Genomic DNA, 20,043 nt, shown 5'->3' with positions numbered 1-20,043 from the left:
TCAGGAAGTGCAGCAGAATGGAGGTGGTCTAGCTGGAGGTGGGTACACTAATGGTGGTGGATACTCATTATGGCATACAACTAATGTTCCCAGTATTATTTATTTACTTACTTTTTATCTTATTTGCATATTGGTTGTTTGTCAATCTTAGATACCATAGTTTTTTCACAGACTCTATTGTATTTCTTATTGTAAATGTCTCCAAGAAGATGAATCTTAAGGTAACACATGGTGATACACAGATCCTTGATAATAAATTTGCTTTGACTTGAGGTGATTCACTATACTGTCCCAAATCTTATTCCACCATCCCATGATGGAACTGCAACACACATGCACACAACTCACTTTGGCAGAGGCCACCTCTTGCCTTGTCCCACTGATTCTGACCAAACGGCCCAGGTCCGTAAAGTGATCACCAGGCTTCTTCTCGTATACAATCTTTGCGCCTGTGGTCAGACAGATGGCATGGATACACTCTCCTCCTCGGCCTGTGGGAGGATCAAGACTGTCACTGTACATACTCTGCCATAGCCTGACAGACAGAATGATGGAGCAAGAGAGAGAGAGACCATTTATCCCACCAGTAGTCCAATTAACCCCACTTCCCATTCTTTCCTCCCGTCCTTTCCCAGGTTCCTTTACACAAGTCCTTGCTGAATCTGCTCCCACTTCAGTCACAGCTTACTGCCCAAAAACCAACCCTCCTACCACCAGGAACATTGGCCTGGTGATAATATGAGCTTGGTTTTAAATTTCCCCCGAGGATAATGACCCCCAGCTTCACGTAGCAAGGAAGCAGTGTTCCTCTTCCTGGAGATTTATTTCCGAGGCAGGAGCTGTGGTTTAGTGGGGAGCTCTCCCTGACGTCCGAGAGGGAACTGGAATTGATTTGCATTGAAACACTCCCCAGTGCAGTGCCAGTACCACTACCCAAGACAGAGCACAGTTGTTGGAGTTCCACAACATAAAACTGAGCCTCTATCTGACAGCTGACCTGTCTGGTGTGTCACTCAGTACCTCCAGCAACCACCCATTTTAATTCCACTCCCCATTCCCATTCTGATATATTGGTCAATGGCCTCTTCCACTGCCAAAATGAGACTAGTCTCAGGTTGGAACAGCAACACCTCTTATTCTGTCTGAGTAGCCTCCAATCTGATGGCATAAACATGGATTTCGCTAACTTAAGGAAATTTCTCCCCTCTTTCTTTTTCAGTCCCCATTCCACTTCCCATCTCCTCACTCACCACCTGCCTCTGCTTCCCCCACTTTCCATTTCTTCCATGGTGTACCACCCTCTTCTATCATATTCTTTTTCCCCTTCAGCCCTTTAACTCTTCTACCCATCCTCTCACAGATTCTTACTTTATTCGTCCTCTACCACCATCCACCGTCCACCGTCCCTCTCACCTAGTCTCACCTATCACCTGCCACCTTGTACTGTTCCCTCCTCCTCTCATTCTACCTTTTGCCCCCTCACTTTCCAGTCCTGATGAAGGGTCTCTGCCCAAAATGTCAACCGTTTATTCCTCTCTTTAGATGCTGCCATACCTGCTGAGATCCCCCAGCATTTTGTGTGTGTTGCTCTGGATTTCCAGCATCTACAGAATCATGTTTATATAGTTCACCTCTATGTTCAAGTGCCTGCAGGGAGCTTGCAGTCCAATGGCACCTTTAAAGCATTGGGGCTTGAAATGCCGCACAGCTAGTGCATGCACTTAAACAGGGCTATGGTAGGCAGAGAACATACTCAGCAAGATCCCACCAACTCAAAAAACAGCCAAGTGATAAATAGCGGATACAGCATAATTCTCTATCCGACCATGGGAAAATCCTGATGTATGTGCAGCTGCCTTACAGAATACAAAGCAAGGATGTCATGCTGCGGGGCTTTATAAGGCTTTGGTCAGACTGCACTTGGGAGTATTGAGAGCAGTTTTAGGCCCCTTATTTCAAAAAGGATATGCTAGCATTGGAAGGACTCCATGGAAGGTTTACTAGGTATGAAAGGATCCTAGGTATGAAAGGGTTAAATATGAGCAGCATTTGATGACTACAGGGCTGTACTCTCTGGAGTTTAAAAAGAATGAAGGGGAATCTCATTGAACCCTATAGAAAATTTAAAGGCCTAGAGTGGAGGTGCAGAGGACATTTCCAACTATGGGAGATTCTAGGACCAGAGAACACAGCCTCAGAATACAACACCCCTTTAGAACAGAAATGAGGATGAATTTCTTTAGTCAGAGGGTGGTGAACCTGTGGAATTCATTGCCATGGACGGCTGTGGAGGTCAAGTCATTGGGTATATTTAAATTGAAGATTAATAACTTCTTGATTAGTAAGGGTGTCAAAGGTTGTGGGGAGCAGCCAGGTGAATGGGATTGAGAGGGGAAATGAATTAGTCATGAATTAGGCAGAGCAGACTCAAAGGGCCGAATGGCCAATTCTGCTATGTCTAATGGCTTGTCACAAATCCCATCCCACACACCAGAACCTGTTCCCCTCCCTCCTCCCCACCACCAGCACTACCCCCCACCCATTCACCTTAGCTCCCTACTTCCCTCCGTCCCAAATCAAACACTGAAGCACCCCAGCCCTCGTTCTCCCTTTAAATGTATCTGGTTTTCTGCAAAGTAAAATACAGTTCTGTGTAACAGCTAAGGAAATGTGGAAATAACTATCAGAACTGAGTACAAGAGCTATGTTATGTTGAAGTTCTACAACACGTTGTGAGGCCTAATTTGCTGTATTGTGTGCAGTTCTGGTTACCTACTTACAGGAAAGATGTAAATAAGAATGAAAAAGTACAGAGAAAATTTACAAGAATGCTGCTGGGATCTGAGGACCCAAGTTATAGGGAAAGTTAAATAGGTTAAGACTTTATTCCTTGGTGCATAGAAAAATGAGGTGAGATTCGATGAGTTATACAAAATTAGGAGGCATATAGACAGGATAAATGCAAGCAGAATTTTTCCCCTCAGGTTGGATGAGATTAAAGATCATAGGTTAAGGGTGACAGATGAAATATTTAAGGAGAACCAGAGTGGGAACTTCTTCACTACAGGGTGGTGCGAGTGTGGATTGAGCTGCCAGCAGAATTGGTGGATGTCGGTTTGATTGCAACTTTTAAGAGGAGCTTGGTTAAGTACATGGATGGGAGAGGTTTGGAGGGATATGGTATAAATGCAGGTCAATGGGACTAGGCAAAGTAATGGGTCGGCATTGACTAGATGGATCAAAGGGCCTGTTTTTGTGTTGTAGTGCTCTATGACAGTATGTAATATCCAATAGTCCAGAACATCTGCTAATCTGACACCAAAGCTGCCAGTGTGACAGACTATCTGAGTTTTACTGTCTGCTCCTTCAATGCTGGTGACAGAGGATTAACCAGGACCAGTTCGGACCCTGGTTGCTTGGATCTAGCATTCTGATCAGCTTGGGTCCATTAGGTACAGAAGACAATTACCTATAATACGTCCCAATGCTCGCTGGGGAATATACAGCTCCTCGGTGATCCTCACGTTTTCGGCCAGAAGCTGGTGGATGGCAACTTTGGCCTTGCACACCTGCAATGGTGACCCGACGATAGTGAGGAGTCTCTCTGCAACCCCACCCTCACCATCAGTCTTCTTGCTATCCTCAATTTCAATGCGGGCACCTGTCTCCTTTAGCAGCTGGTGGAGAAGTGAAAGGTTAGAGAAAGGTTTAGCAGAATAATGGACAAACTTCCCTCTCTAGAGCTGCTCCCATCCTCCCTTTGTCACACCCATCATTCCACACTTACTACATTCACATCGTACTTTCTTACCATAATGAAGGCCATTTCAGCCTTTGGGACGTCACCAAAGACCATAGTAAATTTTGCCAGATTCTCCAGATGGAGAGCATTCTGGCCGGTGGCATCATTGTCTGGTATGGAGGCACTAATGCACAGATTTGGAAAAACCTGAAGAGGGCTGTAGACCCAGCCAGCTTCATCATCGGGATTAGCTTTCTCACCATCGAGGATATCTTCAAAAGGCGATGCCTCAAAAAGGCAGCATCCATCATTAAGGGCCCCTTTCACTCAGGACATGCCCTCTTCTCATTGCTACAATCAATGAGGTGGTACAGGAGCCTGAAGACACACACTCAACATTTTAGGAACACCTTCTTTCCCTCTGCCATCAGATTTCTGAATGGTCTATGAACACTACCCCACTCTTTTTGTATTGTTTATTCTTACTGTTATAGTAATTTTTTAAATGTATAGCAATGTACTGCTACCACAAAACAACAAATTTCATGACATATATCAGTGATATTAAACCTGATTCTGAAACAAAGAGGTCACAGATCGCTGCCAGATCTACCCTGGATCCCCCATGGTGAAGCATATAGACAGATACAGAATCTGTGGGCAGATTTGTGACTACTGCCTTCAGACACCCAGGCAAAGCTCTAAGCAGGCTTACATCTACACAGATAAATGCAGGATGTTTACTATAGCACTGCAATCATATGACAATGAGATGGGCCCTGTGAATGCACGACTACTTCTATGCTTCAACACAAAAGCTATAAGTAAGAGTTGAATGCAGTGGAGATTCATTCTCACCTGTTTAATAGTGGAGCCCTGCTGCCCTACTATGGCCTTAACGCTATCACCGGGAACTTTCATGTCCACGGCTATCTGATTGTCACCGACCAACACGAAGCGCTCATCTGGAGTGGAAACATACAGCAGAATTACGCAGGACGGTAGCTGCTCTGACAAAGTGGTATACCTTTGAGCTGCACACTGCTCGCAATTAATTCACAACCTCAGAACACCACCTGCAGGTTCATGGGCAACAATCAAAGTTGAAGTTAAAGAAAGATTTACAGATTAGCTTTATTTTTAGAAAAGCATTTTGAAATATACAATGACACGTTGTTTTTGTATCAACGCCCAACAGAGTCCCCGGATGTGCTGGGGGCAAACAGCAGGTGTCGCCATGCTTCTGGCACCAACAACTTACCAGCACTTTCTAATCCATAGGCATTTGGAGTGTGGGAGAAAACCCACACAGTCACAGGGAGAGCGTACAAACTCCTCACTGAGAGCATTGGAATTTTAACCCGGTCACTGGCCTTGTGAAGCGTTATGCTAACCACACTACTGTGCAGCCTGACCTGGTCAAATCCCGCTGGTTGTCAATCACTGTGCCTCATACAGTTTGTTACAAAAACAGTATAACCCAGCTCTTAGTGAACTTCAGACCCTCATCTGCATGCTTGTATCAACTGAATAAAGGCTTGTTACCACAACAGCTGAATTCTAGGTGGTGCTCTAACCCAGGGGTCCCCAACCTTTTTGCACCGCGGACCAGTTTAATATTGACAATATTCTTGTGGACTGGCCAACCGGGGAGGCGGGTGTTCAAGTAGGGTTAAACTCACCTCAACACGTCTTTTACAGTTAGGGTTGCCAACTTTCTCACTCCCAAATAAGGGACAAGTAGTAGTCAAATCCCGGGACACTTTACCCCAGAAAAGACTACCATGACCATGAAGCCTTGCGCGGGCACCTGTGTGCGCACGCACGTACATGCCGACTTTTTTTTCTCCCCCACAAATCGGTTTTGCCTTTATCTTCCCGACTATACTGTACATACATTATTTCTACTTTATTTATCATACATTCCTGCTTTTACTATATGTTAGTGTTATTTATTTTTGGTTTTATGTGTTATTTGGTATGATTTGTTAGGTTATTTTTTGGGTCTGGGAATGCTCAAAAATTTTTCCCATATAAATTAATGGTAATTGCTTCTGAGCTTCACGCCATTTCGGCACGAAAGGTTTCATAGGAACACGGGATGTCCCAGCTAATACGGGAGAGTTGGCAACCCTATGTTCAAGTTCAACAGTGCGTGACAGGGAATGAGGAAAGATGCAGCTGACTCATATCGTTTCCTCACGGCCCGGTAGCATACGCTTTGCGGCCCAGTGGTTGGGGACCGCTGCTCTAACCCACATTATTGGGGGAGTATTTGGAAAACTGCTGCACATACTGAACTCTGCCACTCATTGGGAAATGTCAAGAGGGGAGGGAGAAAGTTGAGAGGAGATGTATGAAGATCCGAAGTTATTACTGGGACTGGGAGGTTTGTTGTAAAGAAAGGTCTGGGGCATCTTTGGAGCATAGAAGGCTGAGGGAACAATCACAGAGGTTTACAAACTCGTGATGGGCAGTGATGAGGTGAAAAGTCTTTTTCTCCCAGGATGGAAAAGTTTAAAACATGAGGGCAAAGCTTTAAAGTGAGAGGGGAAAGATTAAAGGAGAGCTGAGGGGCAACTTAAACCATAAAGAAGGTGGTGAGTATATAGCACGAACTTCCAAAGGAAGTGGCCAAGGCAGGTGGAATAACATATAAAAGGCATTTGGAGAGCTACACAGATAGAAACGGGTAAGAGAGATAACAGGCCGATCAGGGACAAACAGGACGATCGCAGTTTTGCAACCATTCAGCCAGCTCCATTGCAAGCACAAACAACTGCATATACTTCTTATTGTAATTTATACTTTCAAAGTAAAATTATTAGAAAAGTACTAGTTTCATTATTATGTTTTACAAAGCACTACTGCCAAAGTAAAAAAAAACAAATTTCATGACATCTGCCAGTGATATTAAACCTGACTCTCATTCCTTACTGTTAAGGATATCTTCAAGTGGCCGTGCTTCAAAAAGGCAACATCAATCACTAAGGACTCTCACCATCCATGTCCACTTTGCACTACCATTGGGGAAGAGGAACAGGAGCCCGAGACACACACTCAATGATTTAGCAGCAGTTTCTTCCCCTCTACCATCGGGTTTCTGAATGGTCCATGAAGAATACCCGATTATTTGCCTATTTATTTGATTTTGTAACATAGAGCATTATTTTCATATCTTGCACCGTATTGCTGCTGCAAAACAACAAATTTCACAAAGTCACTGATAATAAACCTGATTTTGAACCTGTGGGAGGCAACACATTTGCACAGACAGAACAGTGGCTGCCAACAGTAATCAGAGTATGCACAAACAGATCGCTGTAACTTGTAGTGTGGCACATCAATTACTGTTTATAATAGAACATAGAATAGTACACCACAGTACAGGCCCTTCGGCCCACAACGTTGTGCCGACCCTCAAACCCTGCCTCCCATATAAGCCCCCACCTTAAATTCCTCCATTTACCTGTCTAGTAGTCTCTTAAACTTCACTAGTGTATCTGCCTCCAACACTGACTCAGGCAGTGCATTCCACGCACCAACCACTCTCTGAGTAAAAAACCTTCCTCTAATATCCCCCTTGAACTTCCCACCCCTTACCTTAAAGCCATGTCCTCTTGTATTGAGCAGTGGTGCCCTGGGGAAGAGGTGCTGGCTATCCCCTCTATCTATTCCTCTTATTATCTTGTACACCTCTATCATGTCTCCTCTCATCCTCCTTCTCTCCAAAGAGTAAAGCCATAGCTCCCTTAATCTCTGATCATAATGCATACTCTCTAAACCAGGCAGCATCCTGCTAAATCTCCTCTGTACCCTTTTCCAATGCTTCCACATCCTTCCTATAGTGAGGCGACCAGAACTGGACACAGTACTCCAAGTGTGGCCTAACCGGAGTTTTATAGAGCTGCATCATTACATCACGACTCTTAAACTCTATCCCTCGACTTATGAAAGCTAACACCCCATAAGCTTTCTTAACTACCCTATCCACCTGTGAGGCAACTTTCAGGGATCTGTGGACATACACCCCCAGATCCCTCTGCTCCTCCACACTACCAAGTATCCTGCCATTTACTTTGTACTCTGCCTTGGAGTTTGTCCTTCCAAAGTATATCACCTCACACTTCTCCGGGTTGAATTCCATCTGCCACTTCTCAGCCCACTTCTGCATCCTATCAATGTTTCACTGCAATCTTTGACAATCCTCCACACTATCTACACCATCACCAACCTTTGTGTCATCTGCAAACTTGCCAACCTACCCTTCTACCCCCACATCCAGGTCGTTAATAAAAATCACGAAAAGTAGAGGTCCCAGAACAGATCCTTGTGGGACACCACTAGTCACAATCCTCCAATCTGAATGTACTCCCTCCACCACCACCCTCTGCCTTCTGCAGGCAAGCCAATTCTGAATCCACCTGGCCAAACTTCCCTGGATCCTATGCCTTCTGACTTTCTGAATAAGCCTACCGTGTGGAGCCCTGTCAAATGCCTTATTAAAATCCATATAGATCACATCCACTGCACTATCCTCATCTATATGCCTGGTCACCTCCTCAAAGAACTCTATCAGGCTTGTAGACACAATCTGCCCTTCACAAAGCCATGCTGACTATCCCTGATCAGACCATGATTCTCTAAATGCCCAGAGATCCTATCTCTAAGAATCTTTTCCAACAGCTTTCCCACCACAGACGTAAGGTTCACTGGTCTATAATTACCCGGACTATCCCTACTACCTTTTTTGAACAAGGGGACAACATTCGCCTCCCTCCAGTCCTCCAGTACCATTCCCGTGGACAACGAGGACATAAAGATCTCAGCCAGAGGCTCAGCAATCTCTTCCCTCGCCTCGTGGAGCAGCCTGGGGAATATTCCGTCATGCCCCGGGGACTTATCTGTCCAAATGTATTTTAACAACTGCAACACCTCCTCTCCCTTAATAGCAACATGCTCCAGAACATCAATCTCACTCATATTGTCCTCACTATCATCAAGTTCCCTCTCATTGGTGAATACCGAAGAGAAGTATTCATTGAGGACCTCGCTCACTTCCACAGCCTCCAGGCACATCTTCCCACCTTTATCTCTACTCAGTCCTACCTTCACTCCTGTCATCCTTTTTTTTCTTCACATAATTGAAGAATGCCTTGGGGGTTTCCTTTACCCTATTCACCAAGCCTTCTCATGCCCCCTTCTTGCTCTTCTCAGCCCCTTCTTAAGCTCCTTTCTTGCTTCCCTATATTCCTCAACAGACCCATCTGATCCCTGCTTCCTAAACCTCATGTATGCTGCCTTCTTCCACCTGACTAGATTTTCCACCTCACTTGTCACCCATGGTTCTTTCACCCTACCATTCTTTATCTTCCTCACCGGGACAAATTTATCCCTAACATCCTGCAAGAGATCTCTAAACATCGACCACATGTCCATAGTACATTTCCCTGCAAAAACATCATCCCAATTCACACCCGCAAGTTCTAGCCTTATAGCCTCCTAATTTGCCCTTCCCCAATTAAAAATTTTCCTGTCCTCTCTGATTCTATCCTTTTCCATGATAATGCTAAAGGCCAGGGAGCGGTGGTCACTGTCCCCCAGATGCTCACCCACCGAGAGATCTGTAACCTGACCTGGTTCATTACCTAGTACTAGATCTGGTATGGCATTCCCCCTAGTCGGCCTGTCCACATAATGTGACAGGAATCCGTCCTGGACACACTTAACAAACTCTGCCCCATCTAAACCCTTGGAACTAATCAGGTGCCAATCAATATTAGGGAAGTTAAAGTTACCCATGATAACAACCCTGTTATTTTTGCACCTTTCCAAAATCTGCCTCCCAATCTGCTCCTCTGTATCTCTGCTGCTATCAGGGGGCCTATAGAATACCCCAGTAGAGTAACTGCTCCCTTCCTGTTCCTGACTTCCACCCATACTGACTCAAAAGAGGATCCTGCTACATTACCCACCCTTTCTGTAGCTGTAATAGTATCCCTGACCAGGAATGCCAGCCCTCCTCCCCTTTTTCCACCCTCTCTATCCCTTTTAAAGCACTGAAATCCAGGAATATTGAGAATCCATTCCTGATCTGGTGCCAGCCAAGTCTCTGTAATGGCCACTACATCATAATTCCATGTATATATCCAAGCTCTCAGTTCATCACCTTTGTTCCTGATGCTTCTTGCATTGAGGTATACACATTTCAGCGCTTCTACCTTACTGTCTTTACACCATTTATTCTGCTTCTCTTTCCTCAAAGCCTCTCTGTATGTTAGATCTGGCTTTACTCCATGCACTTCTTTTACTGCTCTATCGCTCTGGGTCCCATCCCTCTCGCAAATTAGTTTAAACCCTCCTGAACCATGCTAGCAAACCTACCTGCAAGGATATTGCTCCCCCTCGAGTTCAGGTGCATCCCATCCAATCTGTACAGGTCCCACCTGCCCCAGAAGAGATCCCAATGATCAAAAAATCTAAAACCCTGCTCCCTGCACCAACTCCTCAGCCATGCATTCAACTGCCATCTCCTCCAATTCTTACCATCACTGTCACATAGCACTGGCAGCAATCCTGAGACCACCACCCTTGAGGTCCTGTTCTTCAGCCTTTTACCTAGTTCCCGAAACTCACACTTCAGGACCTCATCCCTCTTCCTGCCTATGTTGTTGGTCCCAACATGTATCACAACTTCTGGTTGTTTTCCCTCTCGTACCAGGATGTCGTGTACCTGGTCAGAGACATCCCAGACCCTGGCACCCGGGTTTAGACATCAAATTTTGACAATTTATTTAAATAACTTGAATGACCGCACAAATGTCTATTTTGATAGGACAGCAAGTTGTGGAGAGGACCAAGGAAAATGATAGCAGATTGATAGGAGAGGATGTTTTGCTTAGTGAGGGTATTTGGAATTGGGGCAGTTTCAGAACTGAGTTTGCCTATTTAAGATGCGAAGTGCAATTTCTTCTGTCAGAATTTCACATGTCTTTGGAACTCTTTATCCCAGGAAACTGTGGAGGTGGAGCCATTGAATATATCCAAAATGAGTCCAAGACCTGTGAACAACAAGGGATCTGATGGATGTAGGGAAAGTACTTCTGAGGCCACCGTCACACCAAATGGCAAAGGCAACTCAGGGATTCACATTCCTGCTCCTAACCCTCGGAGCACAGTAAATTGAGAAGAAATATAATCAAGACAGAGGAACTGCTTGAACAGAGGTCCACGGAGCTGCCACTCTTACCCCGACTCTCTCTGTATCTCCTGTACAATATGTACATTGCAACTGCACCAGCTGGAAGGGCAACAGCCAATATCACCTTCTCTGCCGTCGTCAGGTTGGTCCAGGCACTATTAACTGACATCTTTGCTCCCAGCTGTGCCAACCTGGAGTCTCCTGCAGGTAAACAAACCTCCATTCAGCTGATAGACGTTAACATGAGGGCACTGCAAACTGACCGACACCAACCTGGCAACTCGAACAAACAGGGATCCCCATAACATGCAATCAAAGCCCATTCAAGGAATATGCCAGGGTAGGAACAAAGAAAGAGGATGCAAGTTTGGATCTTAAACAAGAGAAAATCTGCAGATGCTGAAAATTCAATCAACACGCAAAATGCTGGTGGAACTCAGCAAGCCAGGCAGCACCTATGGAAAAGAATATAGTCCATGTTTCGGGCCAAGATCCTTCATAAGCACAAGAAGAAAAGATGAGTCAAAGTTCGAAGGTAGGGAGTGGGGGAGGGGAGGGGAGGGGAGGAAGAAACACGAGGTGATGGTGAAACCGGTGACGGGGAGAGAGAAAGAAGGGGTGAAGTAAAGACCTGGGAAGTTGATTGGTAAAAGAGATACAGGGATGGAGAAGGGAGAATCTAATAGCAGAGGACAAAAGGCCACTGAAGAAAGAAAAATGCCATCCCCCTTCTCTCAATTCCTCCATCTTCGCTGCATCTCTCAGGATGACGCTTTTCATTCCAGAACTAAGGAGATGCCCTCTTCCTTCAAAAAGTCTTTCATTCCTCCACCATCAACGCTGTCCTCCACCACATCTTTTCCATTTCCCACGTCTGCCCCTACCCCAATCTCCCGCCACTCCACCAGGCATTGGATTCCTCTTATCCTCACCTACCACCCCACCAGCCTCCACAATTCTCCAGAACTTCTGCCATCTCCAACAGGATCCCACCACCAAGCACATCTTTCCCTCCCCCCCCCCACTTTCTGCTTTCCACAGGGATCGTTCCCTTATGCAACCCCTTTGTCCACTCGTTCCTTCCCACTGATCTCCATCCTGGCACTCATCCTTGCAAGTGGAACAAATGCTACACCTCCTCCCTCACTACCATTCAGTGCCCCAAACAGTCCTTCCAGGTGAGGTGACACTTCACCTGTGAGTCTGTTGGGGTCATCTGCTGTATCCAGTGCTCCCAGTGTGGCCTCCTGTACACCTGTGAGACCCAACGTAGATTTGGAGATTGCTTCGCCAAGCACCTACACACCATCCGCCACTCAATTTAATTGCACTTTACTTTCCCACTCTGCCATGTCAATCAATGGGCTTCTTTACTGTCACGATGAGCCACACTCAGGTTGTAGGAGCAACACCTTCTATCCCATTTAGGTAGCTTAAACCTGATGGTAGGAACATTGATTTCTCTAACTTCTGGTAATGTACCCCCCCTTCACTTTTCCTCTCTCACCTTATCTCTTTGCCTGCCCATCACCTCCCTCTGGTACCCCTCCTCCTTTTCCTTCTTCAAATGTCTTCTGTCCTCTTCTATTAGATTTCCCTTTCTCCAGCCCTCTATCTCTTTCACCAAGCAACTTCCTAGCTCTTTACTTAACCCCTTTCCCCCTCACGGTTTCACCTATCACCTTGAGTTTCTTTCTCCCCTCCCCCCCCATCTTGTAACTCTGACTCCTCATTTTTTTTTGTGTCCTGATGAAGGGTCTCAGCTCAAAACGTTGACTATACTCTTTTCCATGGACGGTACCTGGCCTGCTGAGTTCCTCCAGCATTTTGTGCACTTTGCAAGTTTAGATCTATTCCTTACAAAGACTTCACACCATAACTTTTATTTTGAGGTCTTTCTTATTTCACCAGTCTCTGTCTTCACTCCCAGCACCCTACCTCCCTGACCATCCCAACCGCTTTGGCACTCATCACGTGATACTCAGCTCCTCCAGCACTGCTCCAGAACTATTTCAAACTTTGTTAGACCCATTACTAAGTAAACTAAATAAAATACTCCTAGCAAACCCAGATCCGCAATTAATTCAATCTAGTTAGATAGATTAAATGAACAAATGTGTGTCGGCTTCGCTTTTGCACCGGCAGATTTATATCAACCCGCAAAAGCTTTGCAAATTATCGGCATGACGCACTAGTGATAACTCAATCCATCCTTTCTGTTGAGAGAACTACAAGTCACCCCGTCACCAGTCTACCAGTTAACTGGCACTGGTGGGGATGATCGGAAGATGAAACTAACTCCCCTTTTCCACAGAAACCTTAGTGCATTCTCTCACCATCTCACCTCTTCCCTCCCTATTCCTCTCTCCCAATGTCCGGCCGTTTTCCCATATCCCACTATCCGACACTCCCCTTCACCACTATCCGGCCCTCCCACCGTTACCCACAGCTCATGCATCAGTCAACACCCCCTATCCTAGTCTCTCCTTTCACCCCACACGCCGCCATCCACCCCAAAGTCACCTCACAACCCGTCCAGATTTCCAGCCTTCGCCGTGCCTCCTACCGGTCCCGCAGGAGCCCGCTGGCCCTGTCTATCACAGCCCGCGGGCTCGGAATCAGCCAATTAGAAAGAGGTAGGCGGGACACACCCTCGATTGAAGCCTATCAGCGTGCACGTCGACATCACAACCATGAACACACTCAATTGACCAATGAGCAGCGGCAGCAAACTCCATTTACAAAAATAGATAGGTAGTGCGCAGGGGGCGGATCATTGTAATCTCAACCATTTCACACCTAACAGTCGGTTTATGTCATAGAAAGGGGAGGAGCCGGTAATTTTCGCGAGGCTCACTGGGCAATGTAGTTCTATAGTGTTACACCAACGGAGAGGTCAATTTGACGCCATCGCAGCACCTCCCGATCTTAAGCCTGTGTGCTGTCAGCCGGTTCCCAGTACAGCCTTCGGCGGCGGGTACGGGTTGTCACGTGCTCACGTTCCTCCTGTGACGTGTCTAGTTGCAAAAATATGATCGGGTGAAGGAAGAATTAGAGGAGCCCGATGGGAGGTGCCACCGAGTCGGCGACCACCATGGAGCGGTCGGTGACGGGTGAGAGAAGCGCGCGTGCGCGGGATTACCGTCGTCGCCCCGCGCTCCCAGCTCCCACGTGACGCCGGCCCGCGAGGATTGCACGCGGGACGGTTGGTGCGCGCGCGCGATTGCGCATCGTCCTGCCTTCACCCATCTCCCCGCGCCGTCGTCGTCGGGTTTTTTTTCCATATCCCACCTTACTCCATCCCTTAACCTAACATCACCCCTCCTCGTCTCACTTCACCTCACCCTCTCCCTTCTGTGTGCGAGCAGGTATCCTTCCCCTCTCCCTGCAAGTACACACCCCTCTGTAAGTACCCTCCTGCTTGTGCGTCAATGTATAGGTATCCTCTCTCTCTTCCCCCTCCCCACCGTATTTGTACACAAGACCCTCCACTCTGTCCCTTGATTTTGGTTACACTGAAAGCTGTCCACTCTGCCCCTCAGTCCAAAAATTCTTAAGATTCAAAAGATCTAAGTATTTTACTATATGTTTGCTCATTGCAGGAAGACTTAAAATTATATTCAGGATTACAATCCAAATGTACCACCGTGAGATGCTTTGCTATGCTGAAGGTATTTTATCAATGGATTCATTATAGCAGCACACATTAAATGTTTGCCCCATTTAACACACCCAGTCTTGGATATGGAAAGAAAAGGAAACTGCATTTTACATAGAGACCAGTTAACTCTTGTTTATTGAAACACATTCGTTTGATTGGACCAGATGTTCTGATCATAGATATGCGAATAGACTTATAAAACGCTATTTTAAAATACTTAAGCATCTTTGCAGTGCAAAGCATTTTTAATGGGGAAATAATGGTTTTTAATGCCTTGAGCCCCACATTCATGGACAAGTTACATAAAGGCCAAAGTTACCGCTTTAAGCATCATGAATCTTTTGACTGCAGGACACTAGCCATGTATAATGGAAAGCCAAGGAAGGCATCTTGGATGGAACTGCACCAAAAGGGTGGTAAAGTCATGCAGTGGGTAGTTCTTTTCTCATCTCAAACCCTTTATTGGAATGTAATGTTCGCCTGCCCCTCCATCCCTGTCTGAAGCTGGTCCTTGCTCAGTTCCCAGATACCAGTTGTCTTGACTGAAATAGATAGAAGAGCTTATCTGAGCATGAAGTATAACATCGATCCCATTCACTCCCAGTGCTGGTAGAATTTCATCTGATGTACCTTATGATTACTGTTTTTTCTTTAAGGATTGCTTTTTTAGATACAATAGGAGCACAATGTATGTGATTGGTACTTAATGCTTTCGGAAGTGGTCTTACAAGGTACTTTCTTTACCAAAATGGGCAATGGATGAGATTAAGAATGTTTTAAAAAGTTGGCAGACCTGGCATTCTGATCCTTGTGAGTAGAACAGCAATTGCTTTATGTCCCATGGCACTGTGTCAGTATGTACTGTTCTCAAATAAGAGTGTTCCATACTTGGCTAGTGGCGTTCTTTTTAAAAAAAAACTGTAGGACTCATTACTATAAAAGTGCTTTGAAAAATGCCCTTGACAAAGTCCCACTTGGGAGGCTGGTCCAAAAGGATAAGTTACTTGGCATTCAGGATAAAATGGTCAACTGGATTCAACATTGGCTTAGTAAGAGTAGTTGATGGTTGTCCCTCTGACTAGAGGTCTGACTAATGGTAGGCTGCAGGATTTGGTGCTGGGTCTGCTACTGTTTATCATCTATATTGAGGATTTGGGTGATAATGTTACAAACTGGATCAGTAAATTTATGGGTAACACCAAGATTGGGGATGTAGTGGACAATGAAGAAGGCTATCAAAGCTTGTAGGATCTGGACCAGATGGAAAAATGGCAGATGGTTTTTAATGCAGGCAAGTGTGAGGTGTTGCATTTTGGGAGGACTTAAAGTAAATGGCAGGGTACTGAGCTGTGTGGTTGAACAAAGGGACTTGTGAATACAAATACATTATTCTTTGAAAGTAGCATCACAGGTAGATAGTATTATCAAGAGAGCTTTTGGCACATTGACCTTCATAAATAAGGGCACAGTGTACAGCCGTTGGGATGTTGAAATTATCTGAGACGTTGGTGAGGGAGAATATGGAGTATTCTGTGCAGCTCTGGTTACCTACCTACAGGAAAGATGTAATTAAGAATGAAAGAGTGCAGAGAAATTTTTCAAGGATTTTGCTAGCACTTGAGTTATAAAGAAACCTTCACTCATTGGGTGGTGTGAATGTGAAACAAGCTGCCAGCGGAAGTGGTAGATGAGGATTCAATGTTACATTTAAGAGAAGTTTGGTTAGATAAATTTACAGAAGGGATTGGAGGGCTATGGTTCGGATGCAGATCGATGGGACTATGCAGAAAAACTGTCACAGACTAGATGGGCTGAAGGGCCTGAAACTGTACGCTGTAGTGCTCTATGATACATGCTGTCCCCTGGAACCGACTGGAATACCACTGCTTGTTCACTGCTTCCACTCCACAGCAGTACAGTGGAGAGAGTGCTGGTGTTTGCCCTCACCAAGAGCCTACTTCCCTGAATGATACTGAGGCTGTGGGTCCTTGTCTCAGAGAAAGCAACTTCATTCAGAATTCAATAGGACCATAAGGCATAGAGGCAGAATTAGGCTTTTTGGCCCATCTAGTCTGCTTTGCCATTCCATCATGGCTGTTTTATTATTCCTCAACCTCATTCTTCTGCCTTCTCCCCATAACCTTTAGTGCCCTGACTAATTGTGAACAAGACCCAAAACTGCTCACAATATTCTAAGTGCAGTCTGACCATTGCCTTATACAGCCTCAGCATTACATCCTTGCTTTTATTTTCTACTCCTCTTGAAATATAATGAATGAAAACATTGCATTTGCCTTCCTTATCACTGACTCAATCTGCAAGTTAACCTTTAGGGAATCATTCACAAGGTCTCACAAATCCCTTTGCACCTCTGATTTCTGAATTTGCTCCTGTTTAGAAATTGCCCACGCCTTTATTCCATCTACCAAAGTGCATGACCATGCATTACCTGACACTATTCCATCAGCCACTTCTTTGCCTATTCTCCAAATTTCTGTCTTTCTGAAGTCTCCCTGCTTAGTCAACACGACCTGCCCCATCCACCAAGTTTTCCACAAAGCCATCAATTCCATCCAAATCAGTGACTTGTAACACGAAAAGATGCGTTTCCAACACCAACTCCTGTGTTAACACACCAACCAATCAGAAAATCCCTCAGTCTTTCTCCCCAGTTCAAAAATCCATTCAGAAAGCCTTTGATGGAATAGGCCTGTATAGGCAGTATGGAACAGCATTCGAATTGGGGCTGCTGAACCAGTGAGAGGTATGTCAAACCTGAAACACAAGGATAGGGAAACCTGTTGTTGCATGTCATCAACATCCCTGTGACACTGCTGGTTATCAGAGCACACTCTGCTACTGACTGAATTCCTTGCAACACCTCCCGCCACCCCAGAAGCCACATGTCCCTCAAGTGTGGAGGGGTTCTTGAGGGATTATATTCTGAAATCTTTCTGTGTCCCACATGCACAGATGACAGTGGGTAGAGAGGATCTCAAATGATTTCCTTGAGAAGATACAAATTTCGTGCTTGTTACTATGCAACTTTTGGCATTAAACAAGCATGGATGCAACTGAATTAATTTGACTTTAAATTTCTCACTACACTATATCAGCAGCACAAAATCACTCAGCAACGCTCTTTAAAAGCAATTACACTCCAGTTGATAAAATTCATTCTATACCGCCCCATCAACGCTCCCGAGGCAAAGGCAGTATGGGTCAGATATGGAGTTAAGTTCCCACTACATTGTCCCATCACAGCCTCCCAGGGCAGAGACAATAAAGGTTAGATACAGGCTAACACTCCCCTTAATTTTCTGCAGAATAATGTTTTCACTCCCACACCTCAGTAAGCAGTTTACCTTTACACCAGTGAGCTTTTTCAGAAAGAGTTCTTTCTGGGCAGTGTGATTGTATTGCACTGAGTCACAACAGTACAAATTGTTTTCTATAATATTTGATATTGGTTTATTGCCACTTGATCAGTGTACAGTGAAAAGCTTGTCTTGATCAAATTGTTGCACAGTGCATCAATGGAGACCAGATGAGGGGCCTCGGCCTGGAACATTGAGTGTTTATTCCCTCAATAGATGACGCCTAACCTGCTAAGTTCCTCCATCGCTTTGTATGTACGACACAGTGCATTGAGCTAGAACAAGTTAAAGCCAAAACAAAGTAGAAAACAAGGTATTGAAAGTGCAGTGCAGGTAAAGGATAATGTGGCACTGATAAATAACAATGCAGAATAAAATGTAACAGCTACAGAGTGGGTACAGTGCAGGTAAACCAAATGTAATATAACGAGGTAGATTGTGTGGCCAAGAGTCCATCTTATCATACGAGGTTTGTTCAAGAATCTGAAAACACTGGGGTAGAAGCCGTCCTTGAGTCTGGTGGTACATGCTTTCAGGCTTTTGTATTTCTTGTCTGAGAGGAGGGGGGAGAAGAGAGAATGTGCAGATGGGTTTGGACCTCACAATCTCCTTATGATCATCTTGCAGCTTATTGTTTGCCTGCACTTTCTCTGCGCTGTTACACTTTATTCTGCATTGTTATTGCTTAACATTGTTCTAGCTCAGTGCTCTGTGTACTGATTAGATCTGTACGAACAATATGGAAGACAAGCTTTACACTCTAGCTTGATACATGTAACTATAATAAACCAATGCCAATTCCCCAGCCCTGATTCCCCATGAACCACCAACACCCCTCCCGAAGTAAGCGATCAGCGTGAGTGGAGCTGGTGCAGGGGAGGATGGAGTCCACTGATGCCTATGACTGAGTCTGAGCATGTCTCAACCACTCAGCTTCACAGTGGAGAGGTGGTGGGCAGCAGTGGCCTTTGACCAGACACTGGGAGAGTCTGGTGTCTTGGGCAGGAAATGGGGATAGGAGTGATTGAAATGGCCACGAGTTGGAGAGAGAGATTGCAGCTGATGCATTCAAACTAAATTTAATTTGGGACAAGAAGCCAACTTCATTCCCCAGGGTGAAAGAGCATACATTCAAAATAAGGTTCTCATACACCGTAATTCCTGCCACTCTACAGCAGGTAGCACAGCACAGTAAGAATGAGAATGAAAGCTGTGCGCTCCAGCCCCAATGTGCTCCCCTTGTTCAGCGTGACTTTATAGGCAGCGAGTTCCTCCCTCAGCCCATCTTCAATGGCTGTGCACTTGAAGAGCCCCTTTCTCACAGGGACCTCCCCATTGAACATCAGCGGGCAGGACCCATCCTTGATGGTGCATGTAAACTGATCTTTGTTATAACTCCATGTATAGACTGCGTGGTATGACTTCACCGGGCAAGGCAGGTAGAGGTACGCTCCTGAACTGATGATCAGTTCTGTGGGCTCCTCACTCAACACCACCACATCTGCCAGAGGCAAGGAGAGAAAGACAATTAAAATCCTATACTGCATGTTCAACAATATTTCCTCTTCTTCCCACCCCACCCCTTTCCTCTCAATTACTGTACATTATTGCACAACAGTGGACAAGAATATTGGGAGGGGATAATAAAGAATCAAAAATTACCATCTTTTGTACCCCCATTTTTCATGAGGAACACACTTTCCCAGGACAGAGTTCCCCTACATCACAAAGCACTGGCTGATATCCTGGTTTTGGGCTATGGTTTAAGACCATAAGACCGGCTGGACATTGGGTCATTCGACCCATTGAGTCTGCTCCATCATTCGATCATGGGCAATTTATAATCCCTCATGCCTTCTTCTGCCCTTGCTCCATAAACCCTGAGGCCTGTCTAATCAATGATCTATCAACCTCTGCTTTAAATATACCAAATGACTTGACCTCCACAGCCATCTGTGGCAATGAATTCCACAGATTCACCACCCTCTGGCTAAAGAAATTCCTCATCTGTTTTAAAGGGATGTCCCTCTATTCTGCAGCTGTGCCCACCAATGGAAGATCT

At 45.4% G+C, this 20,043-nt stretch overlaps 3 protein-coding genes across 8 annotated transcripts in view; 1 reads left to right on the top strand and 2 right to left on the bottom strand.

The window, feature by feature from the left end:
* The window catches only part of tdrkh (tudor and KH domain containing), a 42,896-nt gene extending 29,352 nt beyond the window's left edge, over positions 1–13,544 (bottom strand). For 2 of the 6 annotated variants that reach the window (XM_063041688.1, XM_063041689.1), the window contains exons 1-5: positions 13,467–13,531; positions 10,992–11,144; positions 4,601–4,707; positions 3,470–3,677; positions 349–491 (exon numbers count right to left, since the gene is read on the bottom strand). In XM_063041688.1, the coding sequence (XP_062897758.1) occupies positions 349–491; positions 3,470–3,677; positions 4,601–4,707; positions 10,992–11,112 (579 nt within the window). In that variant the 5' untranslated portion in view covers positions 11,113–11,144; positions 13,467–13,531. Of the gene's footprint in view, positions 1–348; positions 492–3,469; positions 3,678–4,600; positions 4,708–10,991; positions 11,145–13,466 lie in introns of those variants that run through there. The other 4 variants (XM_063041687.1, XM_063041685.1, XM_063041691.1 and 1 more) reach the window with 4 other exon arrangements.
* A 281-nt stretch (positions 13,545–13,825) lies between these two features.
* Positions 13,826–20,043, top strand: part of LOC134342951 (semaphorin-4A-like) — a 116,590-nt gene continuing 110,372 nt past the window's right edge. Inside the window, exon 1 of the mRNA XM_063041683.1 lies at positions 13,826–14,056. The gene's annotated coding sequence lies outside the window, so the exon portion shown is untranslated. The remainder of the gene's footprint in view (positions 14,057–20,043) is intronic.
* Positions 14,728–20,043, bottom strand: part of si:ch211-113g11.6 (uncharacterized protein LOC559008 homolog) — a 36,906-nt gene continuing 31,590 nt past the window's right edge. The window contains exon 14 of the mRNA XM_063041684.1: positions 14,728–19,482. Within this exon, the coding sequence (XP_062897754.1) occupies positions 19,151–19,482 (332 nt within the window). The 3' untranslated portion in view covers positions 14,728–19,150. The remainder of the gene's footprint in view (positions 19,483–20,043) is intronic.

This window comes from Mobula hypostoma, chromosome 2 (assembly GCF_963921235.1).
Source record: "Mobula hypostoma chromosome 2, sMobHyp1.1, whole genome shotgun sequence".
NCBI classification, from domain to species: Eukaryota; Metazoa; Chordata; class Chondrichthyes; order Myliobatiformes; family Myliobatidae; genus Mobula; species Mobula hypostoma.
Note: the sequence above shows the minus strand (reverse complement) of the source record. Positions and strands in the feature narration are given on the sequence as shown.